The following is a 13,591-nucleotide window of genomic DNA, read 5'->3' on the forward strand; positions in this document are numbered from 1 at the left end:
TAGTATATAAATAAAAAATATCTGAAGGGATGTATATCAAAATGTTAACAGTGGTTATTTCTGGGAAACGAGGTAAGGGTGGCCTTTCATTGGTGTGTTACATATTTTTGCATTTATTTGAATTTTCACAACACATTACCTTTGTAATAAGAAAAAATGAAGTTATAAAAATAAATACATTCAATGAATGAATCGCTTTGAGGGGGTGATTTTAGTTGGAAGGTCTGCAGACTGAGCCTGGTACAGTGGCATAAACACGGGCTTTGGCGTCAGACAGCCCTGAGCGGGGCCCCATTGCCCCACCCCCAAGGAAGGAGGGGGGTGGCAGGGGGCTGCGGAAAGGGGCTGGGCTGGGCTGGCTGCAGCTCTAGTCCAGGAGGCTGAGACTTCGAGAGGGACTTCGAGAGGGCAGACTCATCCCGGACTTGCTCGTGGACAAGGTGAGGGGCGTTGAGATTTGGGCTTCCTGGCAGCCAGACAGTGATTTCAGTCCCCTCGAACCTGTAGCCAGGCAGGTGGGCAATCCTTACTGCACCACTGCAGCTGAGGGTGAGATGACCTGGAGTAGGATGTAGGCAACAAGGACTACTGAGGGTAGTAGGCGGTAAGGACTGGGGATCAGAGACTAGTGGGGGAGGAGGGGAACCGGGTTTGTTAGGTGGCGGACTGGGAGGGGGAGGGGAATACTGAGGGAAAGTGGAAATCCAGAGAAGAAAATAGAGAATGCAGAGAAGGGTTAAGGAGTGCTAGGGAAGGGGGTGCATAGGTGACACGGGAGGAGGATGTAAGGAATAAGGAATTCTGTGGGGTAAAATAGGAAATGCGAGGGGTAATAGGGAGCAGGGAGCAAGGCAGAGGGAATACGGGGGGGTGATAAGGAATGAGGAGCAGAGACGGGGGGAAGGGCAGACTGGCTGCGACGGAGGCCCCCTAGGGAGGCGGAAAGGGGCGGGACCACTTCCGGCCTGGAGCGGGGAGGGCAGTCTGGGAGTTTTGGAGGGGCTTGGAGAGTGGACGCACTCTGGAATTTGAGGAGGTGAGCTGCGGGGCCCGGCTCTGGATCACAGCCCAGTAGGGATCGGCCCCACCCTCTGGGATCTGGAGAAAACCTGCTGTAGGGACCGGATCGTACCGGATCCATCCGGATGGGAAGGGAGGGGACTGGACCCGGTTTGGCTGGGCCCAAGATGGGAATCACTGGCTCTATTCTGATTTGAGGAGGGGGTGTATTAAGGAAGGGGCGGAACCAAGATGGGCTTTGCCCCTGGTTGGAGGGGGCGTGTTGTGAAAAAGGGCGGGACCGGGCTGTAGTGTGGTCTTGGGGTGGGTGTGAGTAGGGGAGGGGCCAGGACCACCCGACACTGCGACAATTTTAGAGGGAGGGTTGTAGGGGAGGGGGTGGGACCGAATGGTCCTGCGGACCTGGAGAAGGGCGTGTGTTGGGAAGGGGTGATGGACGGAGTCGGACCATTGCGCATGCGCACTGTGGATCTCTAGGAAGGGGCGTGTAGAGAAAAGCCAGCATGGAGAAGGGGCAGCTGCCGAATGCGCATGTGCACGGTGGACATCAAAGAAAGAGCTTGTGCTGGGAAAGCGGGCGGGGCTGAGGTGGGCCCTGCAGCGAACCCGCATGCGCATTGTTGGCCTGCGGCTTGAGGGGGGGTGCACTGGGAAAAGGGGCGGGGTCCTTAGAGCTGCCGCGCTGGCACATCTTCCTGGAGAAGGGGAGGGTGCGGCTGCAGAGAACTGAGATCTAGACGCTTTGGATTACTGAATTTGAGAACGGAGTCATTGGGGGTGGGGGAGGGGTTTGGGATTGGGGCCCTAGGGAAAGTGAGGATCAGCTTGCAGGCAGAACAGAAGAGAGGACGTTCAGGAGGCTCCCCCTTTGACACAGGCCTTCTCTCCCTCAGGCTCAGCTCTTGCCAGGCGAACTTGAGACATGTCTGACACAAGCAAGAGAGGTACGGGTCCAACCCGCTTCCAGGTAAGGCCTCTTTCTGTCCTCTCCCTTGTTACTTTTCTTTTCCAGCCCCTGTTGCTGCCTCAGTTCCCTTGGCACCACCCCTCCCATCCTCGTCCTTCTTTACGCGCTTTCCTGCCTGGGTGCCCCCCCCGCCAGTAGAGGGAGGGAGGGAAGAAGGAAGAAATGAAGGATGGAGGAAGGAGGGAGGGAGGGGCAGGCCTACCCTTCTTCTGCCATCACTTCCTGCTCAGAGGAAGGAGAGGCCTTGTTGGGGTTAGGTGGACAGAGCACACTGCAAGGAGGAGTTAGTATAGGTCAGAGGAGTGAGGCCCTGGAATTTTGGAGCCATTTGCCTAGTTGGGGGTGGGGAGGTCTGTGAGCTTTCCTGCTTCCTCTTGCAGGCTGAAGCTTCAGAGAAGGCCAGTGGCTTGAAGATACAGACCCTATTGACAGTGACCCAGAACTTGGAGGTCTCAGAGATACCAAAGACCTCAAAGGCACCAGAGGTCTCAGAAACCATGAAGGTGTCAAATGCTGCAGGAGTCTCAAAGGCCACAGAGGTCTCAAAGGACCCAGAGGCTCAGGAGACAGCTGCCACTCAGGCCTCACCTACCACTAAGCTGACTGATACCCAGGTTCTGGCAGTTGAAAAGAAGAGTCCAGCAGCTGACACCAAGATGCAGAGGGCTGACCCTCAGCCTGTGACAATGCCTGCCACTGAGACCCAAAAGGTCAGCTGTGTGGCTGATACGAAGGTCAATACAAAGGTCTTGGAGACTGAGGCTCCTGCCTCTCAGGCTTTGGCAGATGAACCTAAGCCTGAGGGTGCAGCTGCTCAGGCTCAGAATCAGGATACTCGGCCCAAGGTCAAGGCCAAGAAAGCCAGAAAGGTAAGACCTCTGTAATCACCAGTCTTCCCATTCCACTTCTCAGTTGATTCATTTGTTCTGCAAACATTTAGAAAGTTCCCTGTGCTCATCAAGGCTTTGGGGGACAATAGGTGGAATGTGATATAATTTCTCTCTGCAGAGAGTTCACAGACTCGTGGCAAATTGAGATCATACACTTAGCTGCAATGTGAATATAAAGCAGTTTGTATTTACATAGTAGCTACCATGTGTTAGACCTTGAGCTAGGCACATTCATACAGGTTATTTCATTAAATCCTGAAAGTAATCCAGTTTTATAGAGAAGGAAGCTGAGTCCAGAGAGGTGGGGTGACTTATGCAGGGTGATACAAGCAGAGCCAGTAGTGGACATAGGAAGAGGAGAATCCTTAGGCCCCACCCTTAGGTTGCTTCTGGCCTGATTCAGAGATGAAACTCCTTTGTGGGAGTCCGTGAGAAACAAACCCAAGACTCAGCACTGCCAATGTCTAGTCAGGCTGTTACTCTAGCGGTGGGATTAGATGGGCCTTCCAGAAGAGATAGGATGAGGGAAAAGGACCACCTACTTCATCTGACAATATTGTGCTTCCTTCCTCTCTGTTGATGCAGGTGAAGCATCTGAATGGCGAAGATGATGGCAACAGTGATCAGAGTCAGGCTTCTGGAACCACAGCTGGCCGAAGGGTCTCAAAGGCCCTAATGGCCTCAATGGCCCGCAGGGCTTCAAGGGGCCCTATAGCCTTTTGGGCCCGCAGGGCATCAAGGACTCGGTTGGCTGCTTGGGCCCGGAGAGCTTTGCTCTCCCTGAGGTCACCTAAGGCCCGTAGGGGCAAGGCTCGCCGTCGAGCTGCCAAGCTTCAGTCATCCCAAGAGCCTGAAGCACCACCACCTCGAGATGTGGCCCTTTTGCAGGGGAGGGTAAGAACCCTGTCCTTTCCACTCTGCCTTATCTACTGCCTTGCCTATCTTTTCTGCCTTCTCAAATCTTCTGCAAACATATTTTGATCTTTCTACCTTGTTTTCCCTTTCCCAGGCAAATGATTTGGTGAAGTACCTCTTGGTTAAAGACCAGACGAAGATTCCTATCAAACGCTCAGGTAGAGTCCTGCTAACACTCCATCCCCTAAGCTGTGCCCTCCATTGCCCTCTTTCCCATGTGCTGAGGACATTCCTTGCCCTTACGCTCCTACCTTTGTACTCCCAGAGTTCTAATTTCGCAGTGCTAGCATCTCTATTCATTACTTCAGAACCTGTTTGTGCCACCTACAGCAGGGTTGGCAGAGGGTCTTTAGCTTGGATTTGGGGCCACCTGGCTTCACTTCAGCTCAGGTGCTCGCAACACTCTCCCCTTGCAGACATGCTGAAGGACATCATCAAAGAATACACTGATGTGTACCCTGAAATCATTGAACGAGCAGGCTATTCCTTGGAGAAGGTGAAGGGGCAGCCATGGGGGATGGATGCAGTGGGGAAGCTTTGACTTGAACAAGTATACATGTCTTTTCTGGGGTGGGACCACAGAGACTCACTATTCAGTCCTATCACTGAATGGATAGATAGGAAAGGGCCTTCCCATATCCAGAGTGCCTAAGGAGGGGCATAGACTAGCCCAGGGTCACACAGCAAATCTCATAAAAGCACAGCTATGACCCAAGCCACCCAGCTTAGTCCTGGCTTCTCTCTGCAGTTGGAGATGTCCTGGTAATGTATTTTACATGCTCACATCTTCCTTCTATTCCCTATTCTCTGTCTCCCTAGATTTCTACTAATCACAGAAATGATACTGAAGAAAACAGTAGAGTTCTTACCTGTTGGCTGTGTGCCAACCACTTAGGTTTATGTACATTATCTCACTGGCCCCTCCCCTCACACAATGCACACACACATCCTCACCCACACCCACGTACCCCCACACACATAGGTACATGGGAGCTGTGGGATGCTCAGGAAGCTGAATTTGTGATCTTACAAGCTGTTTTCCCCATCCATAGGTATTTGGGATTCAGTTGAAGGAAATTGATAAGAATGACCACTTGTACATTCTTCTCAGCACCTTAGAGCCCACTGATGCAGGCATACTGGGAACGTAAGCTGGGAAAGGGCTGGGGTGGGAGGAAGGCTCTGCTTCTGTCTCTGGCACTACCCCATCCCTGTCGTCTCTCCCCCCATCTCCTTGGAGAGACAGGAAGACAGGACCTAAAAAGTCCCCGTTCCAGTTCCTGCACATAGTTGGAGTCCTGCACATGGTAATGGTGCTTGATTATGATTGACTGAAGGGTGTAGAAGCCTAGAGCAGTGCATTCCTCCTGTCAGATTTTCTGTTTCTCCAGAAGCTTCCCAGGAAAGCAGCCCTGTCATTGCTTGTCTCTTCCTACTGGCTTTGGTAGAGTGGTTCTCAAGGGAGGGCTTCCTGGTGTGGGTGAATCATGATGCTTGAAGGACAGGAGCACCACTGGGGCTGTGCCTAGAGTTCTTTTGGGGCAGAGGGGTCTGGGAGAGAAGGTCCCTGGGTTGTCCCAGGTTGATAGGCATTCTTCCATCCTCTTGGCTACCTGGGGTGGGGTAAGATTGGGTTTTCCCCTTCTACTCAATAGGAGACTGAGACTCAAGAGTCCAAGAGCTCAGGGTCACATAGAGCTTGAAGCATAGACTGGGCAGAATTCTGTCATGTCTGAGGAATCTGGGAGAGGATAGCCTAGTGAGCTGGCTGGTGTGTTTTTTGCAGATGGCCGCTGGACATAAACCTCTCTACCTTGTTATTCCCCTAGGACCAAGGATTCACCAAAGCTAGGTCTCCTCATGGTGCTTCTTAGCATCATCTTTATGAATGGAAATCGGTCCAGTGAGGGTGAGTGGCTGGGCATGCAGCTGAATGGGTGGCCACAGTTGGAATTCCACATGCTCATTTTCTGTCCCTGTCTCCTCTTGCCTCCCCTTGCAGCTGTCATCTGGGAGGTGCTGCGCAAGCTGGGGCTGCGCCCTGGGTATGATTGGGCTCTCTCAATGCTTGCTGTCCATGTTGTCGTTTGGAAAGAGAGGATGGTTCCAGGATTGCATCAGTCTGGTGGTCTGGTGGAATGGGTGGGGGTGCTGGTAAAGGGTCCAGGGTTCTGACCTGGGTGGATGGGGAAATGGTCCCAAACTCTGCTTCCTGTCTCACTATCTCTTGGGCTTCTGTGGAGTTTTCCTCTTGTGCTAGTAACCTCTTTTCCATGTTGAAAATGCCTCTGCATACATCTGGGAAGTGCCATATCTGATTGATTGATTAATTGATTTATTGATGGATTTTTCTTTCTCTGCTATCAGGATACATCACTCACTTTTTGGGGACGTGAAGAAGCTTATTACTGATGAGTTTGTGAAGCAGAAGTAAGTGTGTGTCTGATGATGGTGTGTTCCATGTGTTTTGCTTGTTTCAGAGCTGCGTAATTAACCTATGGTGCGTGTGTGTGTGTGTGCAGGTGGTAGGTAGCTTATTCCTGAGGTAGTGAGAGGGAACAGGAGGACACATTTCCTGACCTACATGTACTTTCACATATGTTTGCAGGACAGTTCTTCAAGGTAGGGATTGTCATCACCAGCGTTGTACATGTGAGTAAACTGAGGTTCAGAGAAGTGAAGTAATTTGCTCAAGTAAATTGCTACACAGGTAGCAAATGGGAGAGTCATATTTAGATCCTGGCCCCAATGCCTAGGTTCTTTTTACTGTGCTAACCAGGGCTTTATAGAAATTAATCTCCATAAAGAGACACTATAGAATGATAGCTTTAGACAGCCAGGTACTGTGCTGGGGACTTGACTTGTGTATCTCACTTCATTTTTGTAACTGCCCCGCAGAATAGGTGCTGCCATTCCATCCCCATTTTCAGTTGAGGGACCTGGGTCTCAGAGAGTGGAAGTCTGACTGTGGCCCTGGCTGGTAAGGGGACGATTTGGTCATGGAGCCCTTCTGACTTTCTGGCCAGGGCCCACCATACCCTTTATCCTTAGAGAGCACATGTGTGCATGCGTGTGCGTGCAATTGGAAATATGCACGAAGTATGCTATTCTTGGTGGACTGTTTCTTCCCTTTACAGTCATTTTCTATGGTAGATTGTCCCAGGGCTCACCAGGTTGTGGACATGCCCCAGTTTGGGGTGTGCTCAGAGCAGGGGGCCTATGCAAATGGCTTCTCTGTTTATAAGACACCCAACAAGAATCTGGGTTCATTGTGACCAGTGAAACTTGTGGCCTTCTTACAAACATATAGGCTACACGTGTCCCACCCTGCACCTCCATGTGGCTTCCCTAGACAGGACCAATGGGACAGGGCTCAATACTGGAAGAAAAGTTATTGTACTTAGTGGGGGAGGTTGCCACTTAGAACCTGTCCAGTCTATACATGGGTAGGCTGTGGTTGTCTTGGACATAAAGGCTTTTCACTTCTCTTTTCAAGGTACTTGGACTATGCCAGAGTCCCTAATAGCAACCCCCCTGAGTATGAGTTCTTCTGGGGCCTGCGCTCCTACTATGAGACCAGCAAGATGAAAGTCCTCAAGTTTGCCTGCAAGGTAATTGTATAGCTGCCCAACCTTGGCATATCAAGAGTATAGCGTGCTGCTGACTAGGGTAGGCTGTGTGTGGAGCAGCCTGCAGGTCATATGTGAACATTCTGAAGCCTCTGTTACTGTGCCAAACATTTATCTGAATCATTTAATTTGTACAGCTAACATGTCATTACCCTATACCGGATTAGAAATATCAGGCTCAGAGAGGTTGTTAGGTGACATGTCCAATTTCCCAGAGCTAATAAATGTCAGAGCACGGATGGAATGTTAAGTACATAAGTACTAGTAGTATTTGTTATATCGTCATTATTGTGTAGAGCCTGCAGCGTGGTACCTAGCATACAGTTAGGTGCTCAGTTCTTGGATTCTGATTCTTCTGATGGTGATTATTTCTGTTTCAGGTACAAAAGAAGGATCCCAAGGAATGGGCAGCTCAGTACCGAGAGGCAATGGAAGCAGATATGAAGGCTGCTGCTGAGGCAGCAGCTGAAGCCAAGGCTAGAGCTGAGATTAGAGCTCGAATGGGCATTGGGCTTGGCTCTGAAAATGCTGCTGGGCCCTGCAACTGGGACGAAGCTGATATTGGACCCTGGGCTAAAGCCCGGATCCAGGCTGGAGCTGAAGCTAAAGCCAAAGCCCAAGAGAGTGGTGGTACTAGCTCTGGTGCAAGTGCCAGTGCGAGTGCCAGTGGCAGCTTCGGTGCCAGTGCCAGCCTGACCGCCACTCTCACGTTTGGGCTCTTTGCGGGCCTCAGTGGAGCTGGTGCCAGCGCCAGTGGCAGCTCGGGCGCCTGTGGTTTCTCCTATAAGTGAGATTTCAGGTATCTACTTAGACTGGGTTGGGACAGCTGGGGCTTACAGGGTTGGGATGAGGAGCTGGCTGGTTATAGGAAGGCCAAGGTTGCAGGACCGTATGGAGCATGTGGGAAAACCCCACTCTTGGCATTTTATTCCTTCCTTTTTGGTGGCTATCAGTTGACTTTCTGCATTTCTTTTACTTGTGTTTTCAGATATTCCTAATCCCAGCAGTCTTTCTCTTCGAGCCAGGGTGCCTCCTCAGAAACCTACTCAACATAGCACTCTAGGCAGCCACTATCAATCAATTGAAGTTGATATTCTACATTAAATCTATCTGCCATTTCTGAGTTTATTGCTTTTTTTTTGGTGGACTGTCATATTTTGGTATCACATTTAAAAATAAATCTATGTTTACTTGGATTCAGGGGAGAAAGATTAGCATCTCTCTGGGATAGCTTGGTCTGCATCTCTAGTCTGCAGTGTAGGCAGGGTTGCAGTGGGGTGGGGAGTCATGAAGATTCTAAGCACAGAGGACACACTTTGAAGAAGAGCTGTGAGGTGGGCAAGTCAAGCAGAAAGCAGAGGTAGAGGAGATTGGATATCAAATACAGGCTCTCATTTTGAGAAATTTCGATGAGAAAGGGAGGAGTGGGAGAGAGAGGTAGCTAAAGGGAGATAGAACAAGTGAGGATTTTCTTGGGAAAGGAGAGAGAGGCTTGAGCAGGCAGGAGCCAATAAAGAGGGAGATGTTAAAGACTGACCCATGTAGCCCTGAGGAGGTGGGAGGTTAAGGCCTGGGAGAAGGGACTGTCCAGAAAGGATTTGGAAAGGGGACTATGGAAAGATGTCAGGCAGAGGGGAGGCTCCAGTAGAGGATGGAGCCCATGATTTTTGGGAGACCTTTTCCCCATGGCAAGGCGCTCAGCAATTTTGGAATCAAGAAGATGAGTTAATTTATCCCAAGGTTTTGGTTCTGGAATAAGGACATAAGGTCAAGAGCAGTGAGTATGTGGGTCTGTGTCTTCATTACTGTGTGCATAATGTCTGACATAGTAGATACACAGAATGGTAGAAGAGATGGATCATGGGACCCAGGCAGGCTTGAGGGGGCAGATGAGGAAATTGATGAACTGGGAGACTGTAGGAGTTTATGGGCAGGAGTTTCATTGAAGTCTATGAACAGGGCAGAATGTTAAGTGCCCGCTCTGTGTCTGGCAGTGTTCTAGGTATCTGGGAAGGGTTGTTGAGAGAACTAGAAAGATGATCTGGGGGACTAGTCATATGGTCAGACAGTGGGATGATTGTATTTAAGAAGACAGAGCAAAGAGAACGCTGAGTGATATAAGGTCCAAGGATTGGGTACTTAAAGGGGAGAGAAGGTGGCATTTTCTGGAAATGAGGAGTCAGTAGCCTGGGGTGCCAGGGTGTTGGTTGGGTTATCCCTGTGGACAGTGAAATCACCAGGGATGGTGTCAGGAGTTGGGGTAGAGCGGAACGTTTGGAATGAGTTGCCAAAGTACACTTGTGTGATTGAAGGTGTTCTCTCGGCTACACTGCCATTAAGACATAGGGCCTTCAGTCAGTCAGAGATTTATCTTCACCCTATCTTGGGGAGTATTTCCCTCGACCTTTCTCTCCAGGAAGCCCCCATCATCGAATTCCCCAATACCAGACCCCTAATCACTAGGACAGAATCTTATGGAGGACCTAGTAATGGCTGCCTCTTTCCTCCTGTAGACTAAGCAATAGAAGAACAATCTAAAAAAACAAAAAAAAAAACCACTCCCATTTAGAACAAGGCAGCTCCTTGCCTATGGCCATGAATGGAGACTTGCTTTTGCTGTTGAGGTGTTCTCCACTGGAAGCAGATGTTCTTCCATTGATTTCATAGACTATGGTTTCTTCAGGCTGGGTAGTACCTGGAAGGGTAGACAAGGTCAAGGACAGCTTAGGCTTAGGAAGGACTTTTTAGTGGATGGATACCGTGTCCAGGGTCCCCCTCAGGTTCTCAGGTAATGTCCATCTGAAAGTGGAATGGGGAGGTGATGGGGCCTGGCAAGGAACTTGGGGATTATAATTCTAATAATTGAGTTAAAAGTGCTTGATAGAAATAATGGTGTATCATAGTCATGGGGAGAACTCTGCCCTTTCCACTTCCCTCTGCAGACCACTGGGCTCGCAGGGCTATCCACCTCTTCTCCCTTCATGCAAGGCCTGGAATTTGAGAGGATGGGTTGGCTCATTCCTTCCCAAATGTAAGGACTGAAGGCATGTTGGGTAGGGGGGAAGAGATGAAGTCTGGTTCCAGGCAAGTGGGGAGTGGCCAGAGCTGGGAAGAGGAAATGGGGATAGACTCCAGTTCATGTTTTTGCCAGTTGTCAGTTTGGAGGCCATTACTGCAATGAATGAATTCCCACAATTTTCATTCTTTGTTTCAGTACATATTAAATTCCAAATAATTCTAGATTATATTGTATGTCTTCCCCTTGGCTAGGAGATGGAAGAGCTCCTAGAGCAGTTTCTCCACCTATTCATTATCACTCCTGAAGAAGCCTTTTTAGATATTTTTGTCCTAATTGCTATTGCTCCCTCCCATGAAATTTCGATACCACAGTTATACTGTATATGTATTTAATAACTATATATGTGCTTAATACATAAAATATTTTTGTTAAATACAGGGTTAGTGATGACTAAAATGTTTGTTAAAAGTTTAAAAATCATAAAAGCTATTAACATTTAACTTTATAACTATTTGCTGAATAACTTTTTTAAACTTTTTTTTTAAAGATTTTATTTATTTATTTGACAAAGAGAGACACAGAGAGGGAACACAAGCAGGGGGAGTGGGAGAGAGAGAAGCAGGCTTCCCGCTGAGCAGGGAGCCTGATGCGGGGCTTGACCCTGGGACCATGACCTGAGCCGAAGGCAGACGCTTAACCGACTGAGCCACCAAGGCACCCCTTTTTAAACATTTTTTTAAAGATTTTGTCAGAATGAGAGAGAGAGCACAAGCAGGAGGAGCGGCAGGCAGAGGGAGAAGCAGGCTCCCCACTGAGCAGGGACCCCCCAATGCGGGGCTCAATCCCAGGACCCTGAGATCTTGACCTGAGCCAAAGGCAGACACTTAACTGACTGAGCCGCCCAGTCATCCCTATTTGCTGAAAACTTTAAATGCAATTTATTTATAGTATAATGTAACTTACATTGTAATGTATCAAATTACATATGAAAATTAGCCATTTATTTTAACTAGGCTCCACACCCAGTGTGAGGTTTGAATTCATGACCCTGAGATCAAGAGTCACATGTTCTTCCAACTGAGCCAGCCAGGTGCCCCTGAAAGTTAGCCATTTGTATTTTTATTTTTTTCAGCCATTTTTATAACATAATACAATGTAATAATTTTTTTTAAAAAGTTATTCACAACTTATTTTTTCTAGCAAAAGTAAAACAATTGGAAATTTAAATTAATTTAAAACTATTTTTGGGCGCCTGGGTGGCTCAGATGGTTAAGCATCTGCCTTCGGCTCAGGTCATGATCCCAGGGTCCTGGGATCGAGTCCCGCATTGGGCTCCCTGCTCCTTGGGAGCCTGCTTCTCCCTCTGCTTCTCTCTCTGTCTCTCATGAATAAATAAATAAAATCTTAAAAAAAAACTTTTTAGTGAACTTAATTTTTAAGTGTTACTTGATACAAGAAAATAACTAGCTGCTAGATATTCATTCAGGTATTAACAGTTTTTCTTTTCAGTACTTAACATAAGTAATGATGGAATGAATAACTTTTGTAGGATTAAATAAAAACTATTTTAATTTCATTCTCTAAGCCCAAATAACACAAAGGCACTGAGGATCAAAGGCAGTCAATGGCAGCCAAAAGGCACACATAGGCCACTTCTCACTGTATGACTGCAGTGGAGCAATGGATTGAAAGTCCTCCAGTCACAGCCATCTATTCTCCGAGATTTTGTAACGCTGACCTTCCATAGGTTTTGTGTATCTTCCGTGACCTCAGCATCATTGCTGCTCATGTGATAGCCAAGAAAACCCAGAAGAGAAATTAAAATTTGAGGAATAAAATTTTAGGGTAGGCTTGAGCCTTAGAGGACCATAAACTATCATAATAGCTGATTAATTTTGCCTCCCCAAGAGCCGGTTTTCACCCCTCTGGGGATAATTATCCACTGCTCTATCCACCAACACTCCCATGTTGAAAATGCAAGCCCTAGAGTAATATTTCCTGTGGAATGAATAAAACAAGGTAGAATGAATGCTGGGTATCCAGGAAAGGGGGGTGAGGGGAGAGAGAATATCTTCTAGAGATCAAGCATTTGTGAGAACAAAATGGAGAGCAAACTTTTCCCCAAACTTACACTTTCAAAAATGCCTTGGTTCAACATAATGCTACTAATCCATGTATAACCACACTCACCCCTTATCCAAAAGGAGATTACCACAAATCTTATCACTATCTCTAGCTCCAAGTCCAGTAATTTTGGGTGATAGCCTTTCCTATTCTAGTTACCTTACAACCCTTTCTAGATATGCTACAAGCTATGAACTAAATTGTACGTTGGGCCACCAAGCATACACTATGTTCTACAATGGGACAAAGATGAAGAGGATGGAAATAAATTACGCATACACACACAGAACAAAGAAGGAAATAAGGAGAATGGTTATAGTCTTTGTTACTGAAACTAGCTTAGTTTCAGTACTCTCTTAAGTATTTTGTTCCATTATTGTTATTGCTATCAGTTCTCCAGTCTTATTCCTTCCCTGTCTTGGATCATCTGGCCAGAGTGTTAGTTGGTATTGATTGTGTGCCTGGCCAGGTCACTTTCTAGATAAAGAGATCAACCAGATTCATAGCTCCAAGTTTTGCCTTCTAAGAGGATTTTTCTTCCTTTACTTCCCATCAGGGTCACACCTGAGTGGAGCTATTAACGCTACAGCTGTCAACTTCCACCTAGTTCCTCCTTATCAAGCAGCAGCACCTGCAAACCATGGCCCTGGGTTTTTTCTTCTAAAGTAAGCTGGTTATTGGAAATTACCCACAAACACTTAGGTGTGAGCTGACAAAGAGCAAGCAGTGTGGCAGGAGTAGGGGCTATGGGAGTGTGAACCTCCTGCAACTCACTTTGTTCTTTTAGGAACTTCTCCAGACTGATTTTGTTTATACCACTGTCCTTTGGTAATGGAGTGCTGTTATTGTCTGCCCAACTTTTTGGCTTGGTGGATCAGATGGCACCAAGCCCAGGATGGGCTGCTCAGTTTGCATGGTCACTGCAGATCCCATGGTTAGGTATTTGAACTCTACCAGGGCCAGTAATTTAACTTTGCTGAATTAGTCAATAGGTGCCAGGAACTGTTTCTTAAAAGGAGAGTAGTTA

General features: G+C 47.9%; 1 protein-coding gene and 1 non-coding gene across 3 annotated transcripts; both read left to right on the plus strand.

Annotated features, from left to right (window-relative positions):
* The first annotated feature begins 340 nt into the window (after positions 1-340).
* Positions 341-8,544, plus strand: MAGED2 (MAGE family member D2). Of its 2 annotated transcripts, none has more exons than XM_028096406.2 (13): positions 341-440; positions 1,914-1,987; positions 2,368-2,856; positions 3,463-3,771; positions 3,887-3,950; positions 4,209-4,288; positions 4,845-4,939; positions 5,622-5,701; positions 5,795-5,837; positions 6,160-6,222; positions 7,289-7,403; positions 7,802-8,220; positions 8,410-8,544. In XM_028096406.2, the coding sequence occupies exons 2-12, from the start codon at positions 1,943-1,945 to the stop codon at positions 8,210-8,212; spliced, it is 1,794 nt and encodes a 597-aa protein (XP_027952207.1). In that variant the 5' UTR covers positions 341-440; positions 1,914-1,942; the 3' UTR covers positions 8,213-8,220; positions 8,410-8,544. The 2 variants fall into 2 exon arrangements, with proteins under 2 accessions (XP_027952207.1, XP_027952208.1); XM_028096407.1 differs by lacking the exon at positions 341-440 and adding an exon at positions 953-1,036.
* Positions 6,987-7,111, plus strand: LOC114203009 (small nucleolar RNA SNORA11). The gene has a single exon (XR_003607904.1). It is a non-coding gene; the product is annotated as a small nucleolar RNA SNORA11 (small nucleolar RNA).
* Positions 8,545-13,591: the final 5,047 nt, after the last annotated feature.

The sequence above is a fragment of the Eumetopias jubatus genome, unplaced genomic scaffold (genome assembly GCF_037043125.1).
Source record: "Eumetopias jubatus isolate StellerSeaLion01/CBP00866 unplaced genomic scaffold, mEumJub1_p1.0 scaffold_278, whole genome shotgun sequence".
NCBI classification, from domain to species: Eukaryota; Metazoa; Chordata; class Mammalia; order Carnivora; family Otariidae; genus Eumetopias; species Eumetopias jubatus.

What these genes read in the sequence shown, in the direction of transcription:
- MAGED2 (XM_028096406.2), top strand. Translation starts at nt 1,943, where the DNA reads ATGTCTGACACAAGCAAGAGAGGTACGGGTCCAACCCGCTTCCAG. An exon ending in AAGCTGGGGCTGCGCCCTGG is followed by an intron (nt 5,838 to 6,159) that starts GTATGATTGGGC and finishes CTCTGCTATCAG; the next exon opens with GATACATCACTCACTTTTTG. An exon ending in GATGAGTTTGTGAAGCAGAA is followed by an intron (nt 6,223 to 7,288) that starts GTAAGTGTGTGT and finishes TCTCTTTTCAAG; the next exon opens with GTACTTGGACTATGCCAGAG.